Source organism: Trichosurus vulpecula, chromosome 8 (genome assembly GCF_011100635.1).
Source record: "Trichosurus vulpecula isolate mTriVul1 chromosome 8, mTriVul1.pri, whole genome shotgun sequence".
Lineage (NCBI taxonomy): Eukaryota > Metazoa > Chordata > Mammalia > Diprotodontia > Phalangeridae > Trichosurus > Trichosurus vulpecula.
In genome coordinates this window covers 90590284-90613683 of record NC_050580.1, presented here as the reverse complement: position 1 = coordinate 90613683, position 23400 = coordinate 90590284, and the positions used below count along the sequence as shown (strand labels likewise).

The 23400-nt window shown below is 38.7% G+C and overlaps 1 protein-coding gene across 9 annotated transcripts in view; it reads right to left on the bottom strand.

The window, feature by feature from the left end:
- The window catches only part of FGFR2 (fibroblast growth factor receptor 2), a 117093-nt gene that overhangs the window by 5652 nt on the left and 88041 nt on the right, over positions 1–23400 (bottom strand). For all 9 annotated transcript variants that reach the window (XM_036735151.1, XM_036735153.1, XM_036735152.1 and 6 more), the window contains 6 exons: positions 18229–18380; positions 14951–15072; positions 11682–11792; positions 10836–11026; positions 3143–3265; positions 1035–1105 (listed from right to left, as the gene is read on the bottom strand). In XM_036735151.1, the coding sequence (XP_036591046.1) occupies positions 1035–1105; positions 3143–3265; positions 10836–11026; positions 11682–11792; positions 14951–15072; positions 18229–18380 (770 nt within the window). The remainder of the gene's footprint in view (positions 1–1034; positions 1106–3142; positions 3266–10835; positions 11027–11681; positions 11793–14950; positions 15073–18228; positions 18381–23400) is intronic.

Below are 23400 nucleotides of genomic sequence, written 5' to 3'. Positions count from 1 at the left end.
AGAGGACGACCCATCATGTCAGGAGAGTTTCACAAAAGAAAAATAAGGTATTATAAGGGAAAATGCCCTTGTTCATATTGGGAGTCTCTAAGGTTATCATTTGGCCTTTCTAGGCCTAGATCAGCACAGCTACCACTGCCTGGGGTAAATAAAGCAGAAAAACCTGAATTTCCAAGATGATTCAGAAAAAAAAAGAAGGATTTGTGATTGGAATGACCCAGCTAATTACAGCTGTGAAATCCTGGTCATTTATGCTGTCATTTTAGTATGGAGAAGTAAAGCTGGCTGATTACATTTCAGAAAAAGAAATGGTAGAGTTGATTTTAACAGAAAGCCAGGAATATTTTCCAAATTTCCAAATCTGAATTCTGTAAATCATGTGAGTGCTGACTCTATAAACACACACACACACACACACACACACACACACACACACACACACAGGCACACACTCCTCTTAGTAGAATGCTGACTTTGCCACAGAATCTTCGTTGCCATCCTCTATGGCATTTTATCAGAGATGCTAAGATTAAATACCAGGAAACCTTTCACAGAATAAATATAGGAGGTAGGGCTTTTGGAAGCCGTATAAGCTAACTCCATCTCACATAAATCTGCCTTGTTTTTAACAAGGCAGAAAAAGATTAATTAAAGAAAACTGAAGTGGAATGGGAAAAGTTTCAGGATTATTTTTTTTTTAAGGATGTTAAGCATATGCCAAGAGTCTGGCAAATTAGATAGGTGCTTTGTCGCCGCACATCCGTAAATAAGTTCAGGGGGGGAAAGCTTCCGTACTGACAGAAGGAGGTTAGCATTTTCCACCTTTCATGTGCTTTGAAGCCAGGCAGATTAGTAACAGAGCATTGGTTACCAGTCTACCATAAAATCCTTACTTTCTAAGGCTGGTTCCTCCTGTACCTTCTATTAATGTGTGAAATGCAGCAAACTCTTAAAGATGAGGAATGCTGAAGAATGTTCAATATTCTCAAACCTGAACTGAAAGAAGAAATAGAAGGGAAGGTAGCCTCACTTACACGTCACTTTGATGTGTATACACCCTATCAAAAAGAGCCTCAGGAGCCATCCATTTGACAGGGAGTCGTCCCTACAGATATTGGAGGAGAAAAAATGAGAAGTCACATTAAAAAACAGGGGTTTACCTTAATGTGCATCAACCTAGACATATCCTATTCAGTTTCTAAGAAATACATTTTGATGTTGCCCATCTGTTACGCAAAGGAGTAGAAATCACCACCGGTAAGGATTACGATGCAGATCTGGGCTTGTTAAATGTCTCAGTGCTTTTTTAGAGTCCTAGACAGATAACCTCTTAAAAAGACTCATTTCTCAATTCAAACAAGGAGAGTCATTGTGTTCATATCTTACTTTCCCTTATTATTATAACTAAGAAGCAAAAATGAACACAGAAAATTTTATGTCCTTAATCCTTCTTCTGAGGAGCCTCCCTCTTAAGGGAGGAGCAATCAAGATGGTAGCTCCAGAGCTAGAAAGGCCTCAGAGGCCATCTAGGACAACCCTCTTATTTTAAAAGGGGGGTTTAGTTACTTGCCCAACATCACACAAGTTGTAAGTATCAGAGGCAGGATTTTAACCCAGCTTCTTCTTTCTGATATATCCTTTTTGTTATTGCATGTCTGAGTCTTTCTGACCTCATTTGGAGTTTTCTTGACAAAGATACTAGTTTGCCATTTCCTTCTCCAGCTTTTTTCCAGATAAGGAAACTGAGGCAAACAGGGTTAAGTGACTTGTCCAGGGTCACACAGCTAGTAAGTGTCTGAGGCCAGATTTGAACTCAGGTTTTCCTGACTTCAGGCCTGACACTGTCTATGTGCTACCTAGCTGCCCCCAATATACCATACTGCCTCTCTAAAAGAGCTCATGTGGAAAGATCAACTATAATGAAATGCTTGTCCTTTATTTAGGTAATGGGACTAGTTCTGAGATTTCATTGAGATAGTAGAATTTTGGATGAGGAAGTTCCTTCAACCAATGCAAGGCAGCAATGTCTATGCAACCAGTATTAGCAAGTTGCTAAGTGACTTGCCCAAGGTCACATAGCCACTATGGGTCAGAAGTAGGATTTGAAACCAGATCTTTCAGGCTCCAAGGCCAGTATCCTTTTCATTATGTCACTGGTATCAAATATAAATAGAAACAGATCACTGTGACTTTGAAAACCACAAATTAGCATTACTTATGTTGAATTGCACTTTTATTTATTTTGTTAAACATTTACCAATTATATTTTAATATGCTTGAGCAGCACTGGGGAGTTTGGGGAGGCCATGGTTTGATACCTCTGCTCTAGGTCATGGCTACCTCATTAGAAGGGGGGAAGTAGGTAAAGATAAAAGGAAGAGCCGGAGAGTCCCCACCAGAGAGTCCCTTTGAAAAGCGCTGGTGCCATGGGAAATCCCTGACCTAAGTAGCAGCTGAGTGTACTGCCCTTTGCCCTGGGGAATTGAAGGCCACCAGGTAAGGGGAATGAAGAATAGTTTTGACCAAACAGGCTTATACTTGGTGATGAAAAGGTATGTGGTGAGAAATTAGTGGAATGAGTGCTCAGGAGATTGGTCAAGGATAAGAAAGGTGGTATAGTTCTTAGACTCCAAATCTCTTCCTTTGCATTGGCATCATGTTGTGTGGTATTCAAGGGGCTCTGTGTTGGTCTGGTATCATGACATACTACTCCAGTATCCACCCACAGTGGGCTCCAGAATGGAGGAAGTAAGCGACAATATGGTGCTGAATTTATCCTCAGAACATATCTGACAGCTGAATTTATTCTCGATTTCCTGTCCCTAGTGAAGGGTATTCAGCAGTGGGCATGGTCAAATGCAACAAATCTGAAGAAAGAGGGACTGTGATACAAAAATTAAGTCAAGCTAGAATTGGAAGAGATGTCACAGACCAATTGGTCCAATTTTGTTGTTTTGTACAACAAAAGGCCTAGGAAAGTTGTGACTTGCTTAAGATAGGAAGGTATTAGAACCAAGGTCCTCTGACTGCACACAGCCAATGTACCACCCTTGAAGAAAGACTTCACTAATAAGGTTCATTCCAGTTTTTAAATTCTGTAATCTATTATCTAAAAATATACTGTCCCTTGCCATCTACTTACATTTGTGGTCTTTTTATAGTAATCGATGTTGTTGATATCTCTGGCCAGGCCAAAATCTGCTATTTTCATCACATTGTTTTCAGTCACCAAAACATTTCTGGCTGCTAAGTCTCGGTGAATGCACTGAAAAGATATAACGAGAAATCATTTAAAGCAACCTACTTCACACTGGTGAGAAAGCAAGTCATGTTTTACATTACAGAAAATGGGAAGTTATTTTCTTTCCAATCAAAGATAAGTTATCACTACCTGATTTATTTTTTCAATGTTTTATTGATGTTTTCTAACATTACATCACAATCATGGGGTGGGAGGAAGAATTCAGAGAAACTCTCTCACCAAAGAAGAAATATAATTAAGCACATATACCTGATACAGTGAACATTCTGTCCTGGTTGGTCCAACTTCTCTTTTTTTTAATCAATTTTGTCTTTTATGATATCCTTTATCCTTTATTTGATTAATTAGCTATAACTGTAAAAAGTACCTCCCTTTAGTATCAATTAAAAAAAATGTGACCTATATAAAAGCCAAGTATCTATTTTGATCTTATTGCAGTACAGGGTATAAGATGATTGTCTAAATAGGAAGCTAGGTAGTGCAGTGGTTAGAGCATTGGGCTTGAAATCAGGATAACCTGAGTTCAAATTCCTCCTCAGACACTTACTAGTTGTATGATCTTGATCAAGTTTACTTAACCTTTCTTGGCTTCCATTTTCTCATCTGTAAAACAGGGATAATAATAGCACCTATCTCATGGAGTTGTTGTAAGGATCAAATGAGATAACATTTAAAATTATTTGCAAACCTTAAAGTGCTGTGTAAATGCTAGCTTCTATTAAAATCATTATTATCTAATTTATATCAACCTACTGTCCAGTTCCTTCAGCAATTCTTGTCAAAAATAAGTTTTTTCTATAATAATTTATATTCTTACATTCATTAAGTGCTGGACTACTATTTTCTTTTTTGATTGTTCTTTAATTATTATTTATTTATTTAATATTGTAGTTTTCAGCATTGATTTCCACAAGAGTTTGAACTACAAATTTTCTTCCCATTTCTACCCTCCCCCCAACTCCAAGATGGCATATATTCTGATTGACCCATTCCCCAGTCAGCCCAGTCATGCCACTCCCCCCATCCCCTTTTCCCTTATTTTCTTGTAGGGCAAGACAGATTTCTATGCCCCATTGCCTGTATATCTTATTTCCTAGTTGCATGTAAAAACTTTTTTTTGACCATCTACTTTTAAAACTTTGAGTTCCAAATTCTCTCCCCTCTTCCCTCCCCACCCACCCTTCCTAAGAAGGCAAGCAATTCCACATAGGCCACATGTGTATCATTATGCAAAACCATTCCACAATACTCATGTTGTGAAAGACTAACTATATTTTGCTCCTTCCTATTCTATCCCCCTTTATTCAATTTTCTCCCTTGACCCTGTCCCTTTTCAAAAGTGTTTGCTTTTGATTACCTCCTCCCCCTATCTGCCCTCCCTTCTATTGTCCCCCTTTTTTAAATCTCCTTCCTCATTCTTTCCTGTGGGGTAATATACCCAATTGAGTGTGTATGTTATTCCCTCCTCAGGTCAAATCCGATGAGAGCAAGATTCACTCGTTCCCTCTCACTTGCCCCCTCTTCCCTTCCAACAAACTGCTTTTTCTTGCCACTTTTATGTGAGATAATTTACCGCACTCTATCTCTCCCTTTCTCCCTCTCTCAATATATTCCTCTCTCATCCCTTAATTTGATTTTATTTTTTTAGATATCATCCCTTTGTATTCGACTCACCCTGTGCCCTCTGTCTATATATACATATATATATATATATATATATACACACATATATATATGTATATATACACACACATACATATATGTATGTATGTATGTATGTATATTCCCTTCCGCTACCCTAATACTGAGGTCTCATGAATTATACACATCATCTTTCCATGTAGGAATGTAAACAAAACAGTTCAACTGTAGTAAGTCCCTTATGACTTCTCTTTCTTGTTTACCTTTTCATGCTTCTCTTGATTTTTGTGTTTGAAAGTCAAATTTTCTATTCAGCTCTGGTCTTTTCACTGAGAAAGCTTGAAAGTCCTCTATTTTATTCAAAATCCATATTTTGCCTTGGAACATGATACTCAGTTTTGCTAGATAGGTGATTCTTGGTTTTAATCCTAGCTCCATTGACCTCCAGAATATCATATTCCAAGCCCTTCGATCCTTTAAGGTAGAAGCTGCTAGATCTTGTATTATCCTGATTATGTTTCCACAATACTCAAATTGTTTCTTTCTGGCTGCTTGCAGTATTTTCTCCTTGATCTGGGAGCTCTGGAATTTGGCAACAATATTCCTAGGAGTTTTCTTTTGGGGATCTTTTTCAGAAGGTGATTAGTGGATTCTTTCAATTCCTATTTTGCCCTGTGGCTCTAGAATATCAGCACAGTTCTCCTTGATAATTTCTTGAAAGATGATATCTAGGCTCTTTTTTTGATCGTGGCTTTCAGGTAGTCCAATAATTTTTAAATTATCTCTCCTGGATCTATTTTCCAGGTCAGTGGTTTTTCCAATGAGATATTTCACATTGTCTTCCGTTTTTTCATTCCTTTGGTTCTGTTTTAGAATATCTTGATTTCTCATAAAGTCACTAGCTTCCACTTGCTCCAATCTAATTTTTAAGGTAGTGTTTTCTTCAGTGGTCTTTTGGATCTCCTTTTCCATTTGGCTAATTCTGCCTTTCAAGGCATTCTTCTCCTCACTGGCTTTTTGGAGCTCTTTTGCCATTTGAGTTAGTCTATTTTTCAGGTGTTATTTTCGTCAGTATTTTTTGGGTCTTCTTTAGCAAGTCATTGACTTTTTTTTCATGGTTTTCACATCACTCTCATTTCTCTTCCCAATTTTTCCTCTACTTCTCTAACTTGCTTTTCCAAATCCTTTTTGAGTTCTCCCATGGCCTGAAACCAGTTCATATTTTTCTTGGCGGCTTTTGATGTAGGCTCTTTGACTTTGTTGACTTCTTCTGGCTGATGTTTTGGTCTTCTTTGTCACCAAAGAAAGATTCCAAAGTCTGAGTCTGAATCTGGATCTGCTTTTGCTGCCTGTTCATGTTCCCAGCAAACTACTTGACCCTTGGGCTTTTCATCGGGGTATGACTGCTTGTAGAGTAGAGAGTACTTTGTCCCAAGCTTGAGGGGCTGCGTTGTTGTTTTCAGAGCTATTTCTACACAGCAAGCTCTGCCATACCAGTGCTCTTCCTCCCCCAAGAACTGCCAACCTGGACCATGACTCAGATCTAAGCAGGCTCTGCACTCCCACTCTGATCTGTCACTTAATTCCTCCCACCAGGTGGGCCTGGGGCTGGAAGCAACTGCAGCTGTAGTTCTGTAAGCTTGCCTCAGAGCTGCACCACCTCCGCCACCCCCTGGGGTGGTGGCCAACGGCGAACTCCTTTCACTCCGTCCCTGTTTTTTCCCACTAACCTTCTCTGTTGTCTTTGGTATTTGTGGGTTGAGAAGTCTGATAATTGCCATGGCTCACTGATTCAGGGCACTAGGGCCTGTTCCGCTGGGCTCCTGGTCTGGTTGGTCCTAGCGTGGCCCATGCTGGGCTCTGCTCCACTCCACTCCCAGCATGGTGCAATAGACCTTACCCAGCAACCATCCAGGCTGTCCTGGGCTGGAACCCTGCTTCCCTCAGCTATTCCGTGGATTCTGCAGCTCTAGAATTTGTTCAGAGTCATTTTTATAGGTGTTTGGAGGGTCCTGGGGGAAAGCTTTAGGCAAGTCCCTGCTTTCCAGCCTCCATCTTGGCTCCACCCCCAGGACTACCATTTTCAATTGCTTCTGTTACTTGTTGAATGTGTTTCCCTGGTCTACTAAACTGTTTTGCAACCAGTACAAAATACTTTTGATTACTATCATTTTGTATGATAGAAGTCTGGTAATTCAATCCTCCTTCATTCATGTTTTTTCTCATTACTTCCCTTGAGATTCCAAAATGTTCTTCCAAATCAATAGCCATCATTTTGTCTAATTCTAGAAATTATTGACTTAAAAAGTTGATCTAATAATACTAAACCTCCAAATTCATTCACATTTTATTATCATTTTCATTACTTTGGCACAGCCTAACCACGAGCAATAAATATCTTTGCAATTACTTAAGTCTTCCTCTATTTCTATGAAGAGTAGTTTGCAGTTTTATATAAACCTTTTGTATGTCTTAGCAGATCAACTCTCAGATATTTCATGCATTCTGTTGTTATTTTGAATGAAGTTTCTCTTTTCTTCTTAATTTTCTAAAACTGACTTAATGGTTTTTTCCTTTAAAACAAAATGATTGGTATCTTTAGTTTTTACACCATCTTCATTTTCCAATAAATCCCTTTCCCCTCTGCCACTCAGAGGGCTGATTCTATAGCTTTATCAAAGTCACTTTTTTAATGTTATTTTTCCTGCTTCAAAGTGGACAGAATAGCTATTTTATGATTTTATAAATGATTTGGCACATTATTGACACCCAAAGCTAAAACACTGTCTTAGTAATGGCTGGAAATAAAAATTACTATCTAAAGTTTTATCCTAATAGTGTTAAATATTATTACAAATGGGTACCACCTTCTATATGAAGCCTTTCCTGGTTGCCACAACTGCCAGTGACCTCCTCAAACTACCTTTTATTTAACTGCTTTAAATTTATATGTACATATTCTTATTTATTTATTCTGTGTATGCTTACATATACATACACATATATAATATATATCTACACATACATACACACATGTACCTATTTTCCCTTATACAATGATAGAAGTAATTGGTTCCTTCATGGTATTTGTATTCTAAGCACCTAGCAGAGTGCCTGGCACACAGTAGGTACTTAATAAAAGCTTGTTTGTTGGTTGGTTGATTAACTAATTAAATAAAACTATTACATGCCATAGGTTATAGAACAGCCATCTCAAAGAATCCCTAATTCACTCCATGCAAGTTAAGTAAGGCTATTTTTCCATGGGCCATTCCACTAAAGAGTCTAATTTTATTATTTTTACTTTCCTAATTATTCTTCATTCTCACATACTTCTATCAGTCTTGATGTAGGCTTAGATCAGAAAGTAGGAAAACAGAAAAAAATAACTAATGACACCCATTTCTGGCTAGACAGGGAGCTAGAAGTCTGAGACATTCTTGAGAACGCTATTAGTATGTTGTCAGGTTGGGTTAAAATTGGTTAATCATTACTGGGTTGCGATGCTTATGTAAACTGAATCTCCATGCCTTGGGCCAAACTTTCACAGTTGTGTATCTTCCTACAGACGGGACATTTGTTTGCATCTGGAAAGAAGGCCATGCAGAGGAACCTGGTGCCTTACTTAACACTAACTAACCATCAGACAGGGGTTCTGTGGGCTTCTTTGCAGGCTCTGCCCGTTTGATATACCCGTTCTCTCAAACACACAAGTGAAGTGATAACTCCTTAAGCTAACAGAACATAAGTTTGATACCAAGAATCTGAAACAAAACCCCTTCCCTTCCCAGAGATTTCTATTACTCCCCTGAGAAAATCAAAGCTGTCAGCCACAAATAGTTAACAGGGGGACTTTCTTCTGTACTGAGTGAAAGCCAATAGGGTGCAAAGGGCAAAGAGCATGCTATAAACCTTCAAGGGTCAACTGGGAAGTTATACATGAAGGATGCTTAGGGTTTCATCAAAAAGAAACCCAACCACTTTGTGAAACCGGCCTAAAAACAGCATGCCTTTGGCAAATAGATCTAAGGCTGGGATATTTATTTTTTTGTTCAAAACCGGCCAACAATCATACTGCACAACTACTTTGTATACTTTTATTTCCTTTCTAGAACCTTAAAATGATCCATACTGTTGCTGACAGGAATCCCAGTTCATTCTCAGTTTAATCTTTGGGCCCCATTTGCACCAAAACAGTCCCCTGAAGTCATCATACCCTTGAACTACCTGCAGTCCCCTCTTTCCAAGGGATCCAGAATTCTTCCTTTCCATTCCAGCACAATAGTTATTGCCTAAAGTAATCATTACAATCTCTCTTTGCCACTCATTTCCACTCCTGTCCCTGGAGAGCTGATCTTTAGAGCCATAGTCCCTAAACAGTCTCAAGCTAGTATATGAGCTAGTATAACATTAATTTGTACCTTCTTTTTCATTCTCTTCTTTTATAAAACTGGTATGACTTCACAAGATGAAGAGGGAAATAGGGGAACACTTGGGAGACAGAGGGGATATGGATAGCTCAAACTCAGCAGAAGCCAGGGATCTCATGCTTTGAAGCATAATTAGCAGCAATGTCAACGCAAAAGTTTCTCTTCTCTTATTTTGAGGCAGGAGAGATGCTGGTGACAACTCACCCCAAAGCTTTCTGCATGGCCCCACCTCTCCCATTTCTTCCCTCTACTGAGCACCAAGGAAAGATGTCATCCAGTCATGATTCAAGCAGTATATTAATTCATTTAAACAAATATCTCATAAGCACTTGCTAAATGCAAACCTAGATTACTAAACAGAGTGAATAGAGATATCCACCTATAATCTTACAACTCAACCTTTGAATGAGCCAGTCAAGGAAAAGAGAGAAATACTGAAAGCTCTCTCAAGACTAAGCCATGTCCCACACAGCCCCAACACTGCTAGAGAATGTTGCTGACAATGCACAGGCAGCTAATTCACCCCTTTCTCTCCTCCTGCATTGGGGAAACTAAGGTGACCCAAAAGGGTACATGTGTTTCTATAGACAATCTGCCAAGCCTGATAGAATATATTAGAACCTGCTTCTCTGACTGGATTGGGAATGACTTAAAATGTTCATAATTTCATGGCAGCAAGTATGACTGTAATTTATTTAAGTAAGACTCTGGCAACATCTAACTTTATAGGGTCATGCAATTTCAGTTCACTTTCATAAATGGTAATGCAAATAATGATACTTAATGTTTTTTTCTTGAATTTGAATTATACTCAGAGATAGAAGTGAGTTTCCTAGAATATTTAGTACCACTAAAATCTCAGTTGTCCTCCAAGGTCCCTAAAAGCCTAAATCCAACACTTAAAGTCTGTGTTGAAAAAATTCTCTAACAAAATAATTCTCAAATACTCAAAAGAGAAACTTCCTCCACCAAAGATCAGATTGCAGACTTTGGAGATAAGTCTTAGGGAGTTGTCTGAAACTCAGAGAGGTTAAATGAATTGGCCAGGGCCACACAGCTAGTAGTGTCAAAAGCAGTATCTGAACCTTCATCTTTCTGTGTGTGAACCTGGAACTCTATCCAATATGCCAGGTTACCTCGAACAGAAGAAAAATAATCATCAGGAAGGAAATGCATTTAAGCAACATCGATCCCCCCAAGTTTTATAAAACAGCACAGTGAAGGATTCGATCAGAATTCTGTCTCTTTAAGCTAATTTTATTTCCAACAAGCTTTAGTTACTCCTAGCTATGATACTCTGGTGGTACTTTACCTTTGCAAGACAGATTTTGTTCTTAACAGTTCATTAGTATAGGCTAATATGAGTAATGCATTGAAAAATCTTCCAAGTAGTAAAAGACAAGAAAGAATCTGATACAGATAATATGGTCTTTCAATTAGCCTATATTCTTCGAAGACATTTTAGCTTGGTTTCACCAAGTACTTTAAGGCAAATAACCTACTTTTTGTGATGCTAAGTATTCCATGCCTCTTGCTAGTTGGTACGTGCAGGATACCAAGTCTTTGAAAGTCATCTGTTCTTCTGGTACCCGGTTAATGTCAAATGAATATTCCATCCCAGGTGGTCTCCGAGCTCGGAGGTATTCTCGTAGGTTTCCTTTAGAAGCATACTCAACTATCACATACAGTGGACCTGCAATATAAGAGAAAGCCATGGCTAATGTTAAAGAAAATAGTTTCTAGTCATGGTGCCCCAAAGGACTTTTCCATGGGTAAAAGATTTCCAAATTTTACTCATGTAAGGACATTATGTGCTCTTTTATTCTTCTTTTCCCTCCCTGATCTAATTCAGGGGACTATATGATTAGCAAAGACATCCATTCCAATTTCTCTATGGTCTCCAAAAATTTTCTTAACCAAAATACAGTACCATACCTTGAAGTCTATCCCTTGTTATTTGGAAATTGCACATTCAAATATGGAAACTGTCTTTTAAAATGTAGACTTCTGCAAACTGGCAGCATCATATAATCTTACTGCCTAAAATAAAACTATACCACAACCCACTCTTTTTATAGGGTGTCAAAGAATTTCAAATGTTCCAGAATTCCCTTTTGTGTCAAGGCTGTGAGACAATTTTCTTAAGATATTGAATCAATTTTAAGAACCATATTACAAATATTGAGTACATTTTAAATCATAATACAGCATAACCATTTGTTTTAAAAAAGAAATCTGATGATAAGCACAATAGTGTCAAGACCAAAATATGGCTTAGTCAAGGATTTCATATAGATATAGATACAGATAAAAATATAAATATAGATATACACAGAGCTCTCACTAACCATCCTGGGTACAGGCTCCAAGAAGATTTATGATATTTTTGTGTTTTCCAATCATCTTCATCATCTCCATCTCTGATACTAGGTCAGAAAGATCTTTCTCCGTAGCATCATCTAGGAGGGGTAGGGGAAGAAGTACAAAGAAAAACAGTGATTTAAAAGCAAAAAGTATTCATAAAAATCAATTTTAAAAAACACTGTACATCCAGCAGAGAAAGAATGTAAGTAGGAACAGAACATTTTTCAAAACATAATAAAGCTTCTTAGAACTTTAAATTGGAAAGGTTTGTCTTAAATAACAAGCTTCATAGTCAGGTCCCAGCAAGTGTAAGACATTATTAGTGATGAAAGCATTACACGCATACATTGTTTTAAGCCAATCCAGCATATAAAACCTGGGTTTTACAAAGAAAATAATTGATTTCATGAAAGGGCTTCATGTAAAGGATTCCTTTAAATAGTGAGATTCCCTAATATGCTTGAAATATAATGTGATTTACATAAAACATATGAAGTGAGGCATGTCTGGTCTACAGACAGGGAACTAAGGATTCCTTCCTCCAACCAGCATCACCGCTTTTAAAGGGACGTAACCTCCTTTGGGGTTCTAGGGCAAAGCAAGCCAAGTGGCCTCTTGGACTGGTATCTTTCTAGTCTTCGGGGAGGGGATGGGGAAGAGGGGAAGGGCCTGCTTCCTTCCAATCTCTTCCACGGCAGTTGCAAAGGGATGAAAAGTGAAGCAAAAACCAGGCATAACGTTTGGTCTCTGCAGATGCATTAGCACAAATGGCTACTGGGCTGCAGCCTCACCAAAGGTTGTTGTCAGGTGACAGCAGTCAGGTTGATCCCTGGTAATCCCGAGTTTGGGGCTCTGTAGCTTAGGAATGGATGGGACACAACACCATTATTTAAAAGACTATCCATATGCATGGGAGAGGGGTCACACTGACATTGCCCTTGATCTAACCAACTGGGCATTCTAGTGGAATCAAAAGACATTTAGAAGAAGATCTTTTTTTCTCCCTTGCATCAACTTCAAATTACACTACAAAAACAGGTTGGTCATCCATTAGTCTAATTTTATATATACAAATACAAACATATGCGTGTATATGTATACACAAATGCACACATAAATTATACATATATGCACACACAAATACACACTACATTATACACACACACACACACACACACATAAATACAGAGGTATAATGGGAGTCAGCATTACATAATGGATAGAGATCCAGCAAGACCAGGTTCTATGGCCCTGGGACATAACTTAACCTTTCAGTCCTCCAGGAAACTTTCTAAGACTACAAGCTTCAGAGAGGGTCCTAACTTTCACTTTTTACCTTCTTACATGTAAAGTAAGGCACATGTATAGACAGGAAACTGGGAATTTCTTAGTGTAACCAGAGTCACAGCCATATAGAGATGTAGTCTTTCTTTGGGAGTCTACTTTGAAATTTCAAATAGGCAACTGGTAACTAGAGCTCAAAGGGGAGATAAGGACTCTGGGAGTTGTCTACATGGAGATGTTAACTGAACCCATGGGAGTTGGCGAGATCACCAAATGAGAGACTATAAAGAAAAGAGAAGAGGACCCAGGACAGAGCCCACAGTTAGTGGGCATGACATGGATGAAGATCCAAAAAAGGAGACTGGGCAGATAAAGAGGTAGGAGGAAAAGCAAGAGAGAACAGGTTCATGAAAACCCAGATTGAGGAGAACATGCAGGAAAAGGTGACCAAAGGCCCCAAAAACTGCAGAGAAGTTATATAGGATAAAGATGTGAAAAGGCCATTATATTTAGCAATTCAGGCATCATTGGTAACTATGGAAAAAGTAGCTTCATTTGAATGATAAGACTGGAAGCCAGAATGAAGAAGGTTTAGAAGAGAATGAGGAAAGGAAGTGGAGGTATACAATATCAATAACTTTTTTCGAGAAGTTTAATTGAGAAGGGAAGGAGAGATATAAGGCAAAGGCTAGTGTAAATGGCAGGAGGAACTGGGTATTTTTTTAAGGACAGAGGAGATAAGGGTGTGTTGTAGGCAAGGAGGAAGGTAGTAGATAAGAAGAGAGTGAAGATTAAAAGAAGAACGTGGGTGTTACCAGGGGCAATCTGTAGGAAGACATAGTGGGGGAGGATGTCAGAAGCCTGTGAGATAGAAAGGAGCTCTCTGGGGATGGCCTCCATCTTTTAAGAGAAATATGAGGCCAGAAAATCCCCAGCTGAGAAGGTTAAAGACAGAGGATGCCATGGTAGACTTGAGGCGAGAAAAGAAGGTTTGGGACAAGCACTGTGGTGAATAGAATGGAGGAGGTGTAGGTGTCTTGAGAGGTTTGTCTTAGAGAGGAGCAGAAGGGTTGTCTTGCTACAAGACCCAGCTGAGATGGCATCACACAAGTGAGGAGTGGACTCAGCATGGCTTTCTCATTTCCTCCTGCTCTGCTCAGCAGCATCTGAGTAGAAGCCGAGGAGGTGGATGGTTGAAGTAATCCAGGTCACTTTCCTCTCTAATTTCTGTTCCAACAGAGTACAAGGGGAATCAGGAGTTAACTTAATGGGTGACAGTCGAGGGCCACAGATGAAAGCCTAAGGTAGGGTTGGAAGGTTAATGCAGAAATGTTCCAACTCCCATTAAGCAGCTCGGCGTTTATATTTTGGGGTAATTGTTTAAATGTCCCAGAAGGATCTACGCTACTAGCACCGGTGTTCACTTAAGTTCATTTCTGACTTTTTAGGTGATTTCCCCCGCCAGCTTCATTTTTCTTTGTTTCTAAAGCAAAACAAAACCCACAGTTAGTTGGTCCGATGTGTACCTTTCCCAACTGTGCATCCTGACATCCTCTTTAAGGCTGAGGCTTAAAAGTCTTTTGAATATGCTGAATTTGTAGACCCCTTAGACCAACTGTTCTAACAACCTTTCAATTTAGTACTAAGTTAGTAAAAAAAAGATGAAGGAAAATAAAGAATTATTGTCGCCTACATATTCTGCCATGGCTGAGGTAAAAAGCCACCAAATTCTAACAAGGCTATACTTTACTTGTGCTTTACTATATGCTTCTCAAGATAAATAGGCTGTCAGAGACACTGATTTATACTGAAAACTTCTCAACCTCTAGGTCAGCTATGTGCTCTCTGACCTCCTACTATGATAGAGTTCAGATGCTACAAAAGAAAGGTTCTTGATAGAGCTTGCCTTTCCCCTTTCCCCTCCCCCCTCCACCCCCTGCCCAAGGTTAACCCCCTTCCCTCAACTCACCTTTCAACATCTTCACTGCCACAGTAACCGCTTCCTTAGGCTTGTCTTTGTCGATTCCCACTGCTTCTGCCATTACAACTTGCCCAAAGCAACCTTCCCCAAGGGGTTTGCCCAGCGTCAGCCTAAATGTGTAAATAGGGGATTAGCACACAGCATCTGGTGAAGGAATGGAGTTAGTGAAATTCCAGAACTAAATATAAAAATCTTTCAACAGCTTGCTAAAGCACGGAGCATTTATCATATGGAACTAATGAGACATAGGGTACACACTAGGTTTAGTATTTTCTTAGTGACGTTGTAAGTACATGTCAATTACTGTGGGCAAGGCTATTAAATCGAGGATTCAAGCTCTTTATTTATTACAGAGGGTATCCTTGTTAGTGAGCTGGTCAAGTCTGATTAAGGAGTTTCACATCCTGATCCAGCTCAGTTTTAGCATTTTGAGAATGTCCTAGAAAAAGGCAAGCTATAGACATTTTTTTCAGTGTTAAGCCCCCAGCAAATCAAGGTTGATTTAAATAATGATCATTCAAACATCGAGAGACTAGAAGCTTTGTGGGCATGTGCATCTCAAATTCCACTTGCCAGCTTGTTTAAAATGCAGATCTTAAACAAATTTCAACTGTGTCTGTCTGTAACTCTGCAGCTGGGGAAAAAAAATAAAAACAAGGGACGAGGCACTGAGTGGGGAGAAGGTAATTTTGTTTTGACACAGCAATTCAGAAAAGCCTTAGTCTTCAGTGTAATAACTAAGATAGTCCAAATTGGGACCAACAAAAGTCTTAAGTTTCCAGGTTTGGAAGCTTTCTGCACTCCATGCAGATAGTTTTATATTGTCCTTAGGCCTTACCGGAAAAACAACAGAAATAGATATTCCCTAATGGAAAAGCCTTTGGATTACCTAGGAACATGGTTTTGTAAGTAGAGCATAGAATGGTAAAGAATCTAGCTACCAATAGTAAGCAGTCTTTAAGTGAAGTATACACTGGTTTGAAAAGGGTCAACATAAAGACTGAAAGGCAGTCTATGCTGAGGTCATTCTGCTTTCTCTCCAGAATTAAAATTGAATTTAACATCTTGGCAGAAAATAAACATTTGCATTGGAAAAATGGCTAATTTATGCCCTATTGCACTGTGGCTGTAACTGTAACAATCCCCTCATTGTGCAAGTGTGGGCCCCCAATCTAATAAACGGTCTCTAAGTAGCCTTCTTTCATTAGAAATCAGCTCCACCTACATTTTCCCTGAATTCTGTTTTTAAACCTCTAGTACTCAGATTTTCCATATTCAGTATAACCCTTCTGTAAGGGCAAACGAAGGCATGGATTTGAACCTCTACTATTGACTGTATTACGGATGACAGTTACAATGACAGTCTAGTGAGCCAGTATTTAACTGAATAATTATATTGTGTATATCATATCATACATGGAACTTTTAAGTTGGGAGGGACCTCAGAGACTGAACAGAAAAAGACAAAAGAGAGGTTTAACGCCTGAAGCAAGGTCACACGGGCAGTTGGTGGCATGCTTAGGACTAGGACCAAGATTTGCCTGAGCCTTTCAGAATTATTTTCATTATATCACAATATCTAGGCATTTTTAAAGAAATTGTAGTCCATAATAAGAGAACTAATAATGATTTCCTTCACTTTTTAAAATGAATAACTCATAACTGCCTTTTTTTAAACCATATTTCTAATGTTACAGTTGCTAAATGACATTTGGTTTCTACAGGTTGCTTTCAATAAAAATAATAACATATGCATATATACATATAGATGGTTATACATGCATATGTATGTATACAGTCAATCCTCAATTTTTATAGAGGTAACATTCCTAGAAAATGGCAAGAAAACCAATAACGCAAATGTTGATACAGCGAATCTATGGGAAATAGAGGGTTAAGTTGCCATGATCACCAAAAACTGTAATCTTTTGCTAGAGATAACTGAAAATACATTTTTCTGCATACAATTCTTTATAACAAAACATTAATTTGGATAATATGCACTTTTCCTAACTCAGTAACTGTGAAATAAACCATAAAATGGAGGGGAGAGGAGAGGCAACCTGGGACAGGAGGAAGTACAAGGACAGTGATGTCAGAAGAACCCTCAAGGTAAAAAAGAGAAAAGATTAACAATTAACACCTGCCATCTCTAATCTCCATTTTAGCACTGTTCCCCAGGAAAAGCACATGCCTCAAGTTGGGTCTTCCAGCTCAGAACTCAGGTCCAGCTGCTTGTGTCTGGCAGCATGGGCAGCAGGGGAGGCGGGATCCTCCACAAATCAGAGGGCAGGGATGACCACCAGCTCATTTACTCACAAATTTAGCCTCTTTCCCAATTTTTCAATTCCCTTCTCATGTACTTGGGAGGTTACTTTAGCACTTTCTGGAGTAGGTTCATGAACACTTTTATAAATACTTTCCCCCTTTTTGTGGATATAAACTCGCCCTTTTTGCCTCTCATTTTTTTTCTCTACTATGCACAGCCCCGAGTTTTCACATCATGAAAGTGAAAATGAGGTTACTAATAAAATCATGTGGTGAAAGTTAAGTGTGTGAATGTGGACGATTAGCTATATATGTATAACTATATATTACTATTGGGAGACAAATCAACTCTTCAAGGATTTCTAGGTAAGAGTTACTGAAATAACTATCTGCTTACTACATGTTGCTTTGGAAGAATTTGTTCACCTCCTAAAACCAGGAATTTCATTACAGGAAATAGTTCATTCAGCCCAGAAATAGGGTCAGTATCTTTGCTTCTTATATTTCTAACATCAGTCAAACTCTAACACCCATGAAAGACTCAAAAGAGAGATTTGTTAAATTCCCCAATCCGTCTTCTGATCTTACCATTCCATCTTGGTCTGTACTTGATTTATAATCTTGGCTATAGTGTGTCTGCAAGACTCTAAATTAGCAGGCCCATGATGTGTTCTGAAGAGGGTCAGTCTATGGTATCTGGAAACCTGAACTTGTTTATGCTATAGAGCAAGGCCGTCCAGCTTTAGGTTTTTATTGAAACAATAGACAATACATTTTGATTTGCCATTTTAGTGAGAGCTCTGCCTTAACTCGGCTTCTTTTGCTAAAGCATTTACGTAAATTTCTTTGCTTATAGGCGGGTCGCATAAACCGCACTGCAGGCTGCATGCAGTTTGGACAGCCCTGCTATAGCATATAACTGGCACAAAATTATGCTAAAAGATAGCTGTGGAAAGAAAAGCTTGTTTCATATGTGTCTTTTCAGCAGAAATACTAACTTGTCTCTTGGAAATTCCCATTTTGGGTCCTCAGGCAATTCGTATTCAGAGACCCCTGCCAACATTGGGGCATCAGCCGTCGAGGACAGTCGAGTTGTTATTCTCACCAAGGGTGTATTGGAGTTCATAGAGGAGCTGGAGTCAGCAGACACCTGTTATTGGAATACAAGATGCAAAAGAAACAGATGTAATTCTGGCCCAATATACTGAAATATGGTACTACAGGAGACACTAGCCCAGCCAGATTATAATTGTTATAAAGAAACTGAAAGACAGTCAAAGCCCCCAATTTAAGGCAGCCATGAAAACCTTTTTTTTTCTTTTTGTAGGATATAGGCCTCTTATTAATACTGTGTTTCACTAAAATTACATTACTGATACATATAGGACAGATCTTCAAGCAAACATTTTTTTACAGAAAACCTGTTCAAGCTTTACTAAAAATATTTGGCTTCCGTCTATTAATGTTTCCAGGTATATTTTGCAATTCCTCCTTTACCATCATCATTAAAGCATTCTTAACTTGGCCAAAAAATAGGCACTTTATAATTTCCACGGACTGCTTTTGATATAGTCAATCATTAATCAATGCATTTGTGTGAGAAATTAGACTCAAACTCTTGGAAAAAGTTCATTTATCTTAAAGCTCCTTCTGTGTTTTTGAAACACAAACCAAAACATCTCAGGGACATAGCCTTAGGATTTGAAATGTGAAAGATAGATGGCTGATCAGTTTTCTCTAAGTCCCTTTATTCAAGGTAATCTGAGAGCCATGTGTTGTGAGATATTCTCAGATTTATCATACCAAACGCTTCCAACCATGAAACGCAAACTTTCTTGCTTCATCCCAACATTCCTTCTTGGGACTTGATGACATAGGTGCCATTAAATAAAAATGGGTTGCCACTTGTCAACTTCTGTTTCAGAAATGAGCAGATTATACACAGGGAAGGTATGGCCACAGAACTTCAGTTTTATTTCAGTCACATAGGAGAAACTAATCCTGATTGTGATTGGGTGAATTTTATATTTATCATGCCACTTTCTGGAAGTCTGTTGGATGAGTATTGTTGTTGTTACTGGTTTTTCATGCAATATAATCAATTCTTTTCCTTGATTTGGTTGCTAGAAATAGAAATAGTGTCAAGGACTTGCTGGGTGGTCACTTCTAAACATGAATGTTCTGCTGAGAACAGTGCATGACATCAGCCAGCTTATGCGATATTGGAGCTATGACTGTGAGCCACCAGCCTTATAAACAGACACCCAAGGGCTAGAAGAAGAGATTAAACATTTACACCAGAGCTTCGCACAAATTCATCTCAGGTATGTCTCACATTAGCATTTTCCAGCTTTTTAATTATTTAGGGCTATGCTTGCAAGAGGGGAAAAAATACATCAAAGACTAACCCTACCTATACAGACATGGCTAGGAGAACATTTTTTCAACTCTGGAACCTGTACTATTCCCACAAGAGGATCAAATGTTCTTATCCATCCCCTACTACTTCCTATTCACTAAACTTTGACTCGACTCTTTGTAAAATTAGATGACCCTTAGTTGCTCATAAGAACTTGAGACAGTATAAGATCAGAAAGGAACCTAGTTTGAAGGAAAAGACAGTAGTTAAAACATTCAATTCAAAGGTTGGACTCTTTTTAACAGTACTGATTTTCTGTCATTTCAAATGCAAATTGGTAAATTTCATACATTTGTACATAATAATTATCAGGGAGAATTTTCCATCACTTTTAAGATTTTATAACTTAAGCAATATTGCTTAGGTAGTACACAAGCAACACTTTCACATTTAGACACATAGTCAAAAAAAGAAAATATTTTAACTAGAATAATTAGGTTATAGACTATTAATTACAGATTATTAGAATAACTAGATTATATCTCTGTAAGACCACTTTTTAGTTGTGAATCACTTTTCATGTTTATTTTTGTAATTAGAAGAGCCCTTACCTTATAACACAGAATTTTAGGACTGGAAGGGACTTTAGAATCTAACCTCTTTAGTTTATAGAGAGAGAAACTGAGATTTGGAGTGCCCGGTCAAGGATAATGGTTGATGGCAGAATGGAACCAAAACTTGGATTTCCTAGCTTTTAGGTCAGTGTTAGGGAATTGGTGGGGGGGGGGGGAGGTGCTGTATTTTTTTCTTTGTCATACAATGATGTTTCTTCAATGATTTTCTTAATTACTTCGAAATTGCCAATATACATAAAGTATTATTGAAAGAGGGGGCAGCTAGGTAGCACAGTGGATAGAGTGCTGGGCCTAGAGTCAGGAAGACTCCTCTTCCTGAATTCAAACTTGGCTTCAGACACTTACTAGCTGTGTGACCTGGGGCAAGTCACTTTGCCCTATTTGCCTCAGTTTCTTCATCTGTAAAATGAACTGGAGAAGGGAATGGCAAACCATTCTAGTATCTTTGCCAAGAAAACCCCAAATGGGGTCATGTAGAGTTGGACATGACTGAAATGACTCAACAACAACAAAATTATTGAAAGAGGATGACAAAAAGAATGGTTTTGCAAAAAAAAGGGTTAAAATGCCACAAAATTTTTGAGTCTAAACAGGCTACCTCACTTCCCTTTAGGGAGATGAGCTGAGGTTTCCAAGTTCCCAGCATCATAGATATAGATGTGGAAAAACACATAGGCCATCCAGTCCAACCCTGTCATTCTAGAGATGAGGAAACCAAGGCCCAGAAAAGTTTAGTGGCTTGCCCAAATCACAAAGGCAGAGAGCATCCAAGATGGGATCTGAACCTGTCTGACTTCAGAACTAGTTCTCTTTGCACTGCGTGGCTTATTCAAGAGGGCTAAAGATAAATTTTAATATCTTAATTAAAATATTTGGGGAAATGACAACTGAAAGTAGACAACTAATTTGCTTTGCCATGTAGACAAACAGATGTTTTCCTTTGTGACTAACTACTCAAAACATTTATTCCAAACTCAGATGCCTTAAGTGGAATTATAGCATGACTGTGTCACTCACAAAAATAATGCTTTAAGGATCTGTGATTTTATTGGTATGTGTACTCACTCCACTAACACAGATTGCATCCCCTCAGTTTGGAAGATGTTCTTCTGAAAGTTGCTACAGTGAAAAATTCATAAGCCCTAGGACAACCTAGTGAGGAGCCAACCACTACTACTTTAGCTAAACTAGACTTTATACAATAGATATACAAATCTGTCTCTAGGCCCACATCTGGTGACTTCCTTTTCAGGTTGGTGCAACCTGTTAAGAGTTGTTCTCCACTGGCATGAGAAACCAATACCACCTCCATGCCATTATGAGGCATCACATTAGAACACTATTATAGCATTCAATAATAAAGGTTTATTAAAATAGCTTATAATTAGAGGAGGTTTTTTGGTTGTTCAACAAAGAGTACTTTGCTATCGAAAGGGCCCTCTCCTCAAAACCACTCCAAGACAGATAATACAATTATCATCATCCTTATGTAACAGTCAAATATCTAGAAAATGCAAGAGCTAAGACTGGAACCCAGGGCTTTGGAAACTCCCAAGTCCAATGCTCTTTCCATTATGCCAATTTTCATTTCTCATAGCTCCCTTTAAAGACTTGTCCTCCCTGTATCTGTAGACCTCTGTATTAGTAGTATTTATAAATTTCTTATTTACAAAACTTAAAATACTATTTAGCCAAAAAAAATCTTCCTTAGACCAAAGAAATTAAAATTACATGACCATATCCCATTTGCCTATGTTAAGTAAAATAGCCTTTATTTCAATCATATTCTGATTAGATTGGCTAAAAAATACTTGTGCTATATGGCATTATAAGGACCTGGGTTACTCTCACTCAATATGACTATTTTCATGATCTTTCTGGCCACAGAAATCCAAGAATACCAGTCAAGAATACATGCGGCAAAATAAGCATCATTCCTCAAGCTTATTTCAAGTCATATTATCCATTAATAATACTTTCTTCATAGGGTAACATGAAACTAACAAATCTAAGCCAATCATACTCTGTTAGATCACGCTGAAAAGATGGCTGCAAATGGTGAGAGGTGAGGCCTGTGGCCAAAGAAAAGGGATAAGCTAATTTCTCCTCCAGGAGACAGGCTACAGAGCTGTTGATTAAATAAACACAATGAAATGCAGAACAGCCATCACTACCTGAAGAGAGTGTCTTGGCCGCGCTTCAGCCATGTCACTAGGACTCATTGCCATCAGCACCTCCAACCCAAAGTAACCATGTGTGACCATGAGATCATAATGAAAAATGCAGGCATATCAGAGAAGATGAGATGCAGCAGGACTGGAGGGCAGTCAGCCAATAAGCTTTTATTAAGCATTTATTTGATGGTAGCAAACACTGTGTTAAGTGCTAGGGATATGAAGAAAGACAAAAACACAGTCTCTGTCTTCAAATGGCTCACATTCTAACGGAGGAGACAACGTGTAAGTAACTAGGTACGCACAAGATATCTAAGGGAAAACCTCTGAAGGGAGGCATGAGCAAAGAGGAGACCCAAAAAAAGGCCTCCTATAGAAGGTGGGACTGGAGCTGAGCCTTGAAGGAAGCGATGGAAGGTAAGAAGGGGAGACAACGAGGTAGCAGAGATAACCCACAGAGTCAGGGGATAGGAGTATTGGCATACGTGGCCCATAGGTTATGAAGTAAAGAGTAAAGTATAAGACTAGAAAGATAGGAAGGCACAAGGCTGTGAGAGGCTTTCAACACTTTATATTTGACCCTGGAAGTAATAAGGAGCTTTTGGAGTTTATTGAGTAGAAGGCAGTGTAGCAGACATGCACTTTAGGAAAAATCATTTTGACATCTGAAAGGAAGATGGTTGGGGAGGAGAGACACTTGAGGTAGGGTGATTGGTGAGAAGGTTCTTCTAATAGCATGTGTGAGAGGTGATGAGGGCCTGTCCTAGGGTGCTGATTGTGTGAGTGGAGAGGAGATGATATAGATGAGAAAGGATACTGTGTTTCCCAAGTCCTGGAGAAGCATAACAGACACAGACACAGGAGCCTAGATCAAGAAGGAACTTCACAGGAAGTACAACTCTACCTGGCATTATTTAACGGGGAAGAGCTTTTGGTAGTTAAGCAATGAAAGAGACTAAGAAATTCATCTACTAACAGGATGTTCCTAAAGTCTGGACACAT